At 30.8% G+C, this 3,697-nt stretch overlaps 1 protein-coding gene across 1 annotated transcript; it reads right to left on the reverse strand.

The window, feature by feature from the left end:
* Positions 1–350: 350 nt before the first annotated feature.
* LOC132039337 (uncharacterized) lies at positions 351–812 on the reverse strand. The gene has a single exon (XM_059429836.1). The coding sequence runs from the start codon at positions 810–812 to the stop codon at positions 351–353; it is 462 nt and encodes a 153-aa protein (XP_059285819.1).
* Between the last annotated feature and the right edge of the window lie 2,885 nt (positions 813–3,697).

Consider the following 3,697-nt stretch of genomic DNA (forward strand, 5'->3'; position numbering starts at 1 on the left):
AGTTGCACGTAAACGAAAGTCGGCCATAGTGATACGGAATCTCGTGTGGAAGGCCTTTTAAACACAGATCAAAGGTATCTTAGGGGGATAACAGGTTGGTAACTCGCAAAAACTCTTATCAACGGAGTCATTTGATACCTCAATGTCGACAAATTTATACTGCTAAAGAAGCTTTTGGAAGATTGTCAAGACACAAATGTAAATATGCAATTATCTAACTTATAATTCAAAAATACAATAAGTTCAGTATACTAAAAACCTTAAACTTGAACCCATCCAAGTTTGAATTTTCGATCCACCTCATGTTCCAACACATGCTCCAATTTTAACTTAACCAAGAACCATTGAACTCAAAAGACACCATTATTTTTCTTCATAATCCCATAACTTCTACTTCTTGGATACTTCAAATCTTTCTTCAACATAGCATCTTCTTCACCCTCTCCTAAAACACAAGAATTTTCTTCATCAATTCTTGCCATTCCCACACTACAACTCCTTGTCACTAATTTCCTCGATGGCATTTGTTGCCTTATATGTTGTTGCACAAGAAAATTCAAGTCAAAATTATTATCCCTCATGCTTCTTGCAGATGCTGCTCTAACTAACTCTCTGAAATCTTCACTGTCATTATTAATAGACCTCGATAAGCTGCTAACACTTCTATTATAACTCTTTGGCAACGTTCGAGGATTCACCATTGCGTAAGTTGTCATTTTGTTCACGTAACAATCTCTTGCTTTTGTTAAAGCTTTCCATGGTAATGCAAGAATTCGCATGAATATGTTCTGTTTACTCACTTTGCTCTTCATTTTTCACCTTTTATGTGTTCTTTTTTCCCTTAGCACTAGCTAGCTAAGGACTTGAATATATTTGAGGAAGAGCAAGATTGTGAAAAATTCAAAATTTCAATGGTTTGGATAATTGGAATGTTCGAAAAAACTAAGGTGGAAAAATTGGAGGATATGATTTGTTTGTTTGCAATGATGTGAGGGATTTTTGTAGTAGAAACTTTCTACTAGAAAGTGTGAATAAATACAAATGTACAAGGACGGTGGCGTTGGTGGACTTATTCCATGGTACTCCAGATATAAGAATAAATATAGAGAGGGGATATGTGTATTATTGAAAAGGATAAGAAGGCAATTAGGATTAGTTGGGCAGCACATTTGTCGGCCAAAATTAAATATTTCTTTTGTCTCATTTTACGTGGAATCATTGGAAATTTTGAAAATCAAACTTTTAATTTGATAGTGAATTTGAATATAGAATTTTCAAGTCTTTTAAGTAAAATTTGCATATTTGAAACCTACGTAATAGGTACTATAAATCACGATAGTTGACAACTCAAAACAGTTAAAAGCCATATAAAAAATTTGCTGTAAAAAAAAAAAAAAAATCATTTGACTTTCGAAATATGAATGATGATATATAATAAGGTCAAAGAGAGTAATAATTAAGAAAATACAAAAAATGTGATGTTGACAGCAGAGATCTTTTTATTATTAAGTACTACTTCATTTTAATTAGTATTTGATTCCAAAATATAGTGATCCGCGTAATCTAAATTCATCTCGAATATGTAGTTTCATTAAGCGGAGACGTTTTCTACTGGAAGATTTTTCCATTCATAGGGTTGAAAGATTCTAAGTTCTAACAATCTCATGGCAATCTTTTAGAATAATGTCAAGTATTGACTTTCTGTGAGTCCAATTAAGTCTTGTTGTCAGTTCAACCATAATTCCCATCAATTTGAGAATTCAAATTGGTTCCAACTATCAACTGTTTTCTACTTTTTAAGAACTATTAAATGTTTGATAAAGTACTGTAACATACTAAGATAGTAATTGTATCCTATATATGCTTCAAAGTGTGGCCAATTAATGCAACACACTTTTGAAACCTAGTCATTTCTTAACTACTCCCTCCGTCCCATATTAGTTGGATCCGAACCCTATACATTTATTATCTCCATTTTTTCGAGTTAAAACTTGGATTAGGGACACATGACATACGTTAGAATTAATGACTAAAATTTAATTGACTAAAGCAAGACCCTAACTATGATTTAGATAATTAATAACTTGACCATAAATATATTAAAATCTATTCGTTCCCTTCCTAAAGATTTTTTCCCTACGCAGTAAAAATCTTTCAAACAATTGATTTAACCTTTTAACTGTATTTTTTCTTTGGATCTCAGTGTCCATCTTTCAAATAATTAAGTTAATCTTTTTCCATGTTGAGTAATCTTTTAATTGTATTTTGTCTTTGGATCTTTTTCTTTAAAATTAGCTATTCCAATTAATTTAACTACTTTTTCCTGTCCAAATAATAGAAAATTAATTTCTCCAGTATTTATCTTTTGCTTTAGTTAATTATTTCAATTTATTATATCTGAAAATCTCTACACTACTGATGTGTGAAGTAGTTAGGTTGTGTAAATGACCAATTCTATTTGTCAAATGTTAATAGTATGAATTGCCATGAGAATTTTTTAGAACTGAACGACTTCTATATTGAAATTGTTTATTTGCATTTAAATATTTATTTTTAAAATCATCCTTTTTTTAAATAAAATTTTGGGCTTTTTATTATCTAAATAATGGTTAGGGCTTGTTTTAGTCAATTAAATCTTAGCCATTAATTCTAACCTATGCCATGTGTCCCTAATCCAAGCTAGAACTTGGGAAAAATAGAGAGAAGAGAAATGGAGAGGAGCCAGATCCATATTAGTTGTCACATTTTCTTTGTTCACACTCCTTTAAAAAATCATAAACAAAAGGTACATTTTTACTGTCTTACTTTTATCTCTCTTCAATAAATTGCACTAAAATGGGATATAATAATTAATTTCATCTTGATTTTGTGAAATAACAAGTATTTTAGGACAAATATTTTTAATAACCTTAACAACTAATATGGGACGTAGGAAGTACAATATATTATCGCATGAAATAGTAGTTCGTTTAATATGTTTTTTCTCTTTTAGTTTATCAATCTCCACTTATTCTTCATTAGCAAGAATATGATTGACATTCTGTTGTCATGTCTTTAAACCACATATCATTCTCCACCTATTATCCTTAATCCTATAGATTTTTCAAAGTGCAGCCACGTGTTGTCTTGTTACACGACTATGAACAACACGATAAACAAATATTTTAAGTGGAGAATCACAATTACCCTCATAGGCTCACTCCCTTTGGACTGGTTAATATAAGATAGTCTTTTTTCATTAATCACCAAAGCAGAGTCATTCATCTATCTAGTAAAGGCGGGGCCTTCTACACAATAACTAACAAATATATTACATTATAAATAAATATTTTTATGTATAATTTTTTTTTAAAACTTGTATACATGTTATGTCGGGTTGGTTCAGCTTGATTTGACCTTTTTTAGTTAAAACCAAACAAAACCAATTATAATCGGATTTTATTTTTCAATACGAAACCAATAATCAGGTTTTTCTCGGTTTGACTCGAATTATCGGTCCTTTTGTACACCCCTACTGGCAGGGATGATGAGCAACTAGCCCACTAGGCTTGGACACCAAAAATCACTGTCTCAATTTATGTTGTGGTGTTCGCATTTCACGAGTCAGACGAGTTTGTTTATTGCGATTTTTCATATGCCTTTTAAATATTTTGAATTATTGACTTATAGTACTTCCTACGTACATAGTTTTTAAATA

The sequence above is a fragment of the Lycium ferocissimum genome, chromosome 12 (genome assembly GCF_029784015.1).
Source record: "Lycium ferocissimum isolate CSIRO_LF1 chromosome 12, AGI_CSIRO_Lferr_CH_V1, whole genome shotgun sequence".
NCBI classification, from domain to species: domain Eukaryota; kingdom Viridiplantae; phylum Streptophyta; class Magnoliopsida; order Solanales; family Solanaceae; genus Lycium; species Lycium ferocissimum.

What these genes read in the sequence shown, in the direction of transcription:
- LOC132039337 (XM_059429836.1), bottom strand. Translation starts at nt 812, where the DNA reads ATGAAGAGCAAAGTGAGTAAACAGAACATATTCATGCGAATTCTTGCA.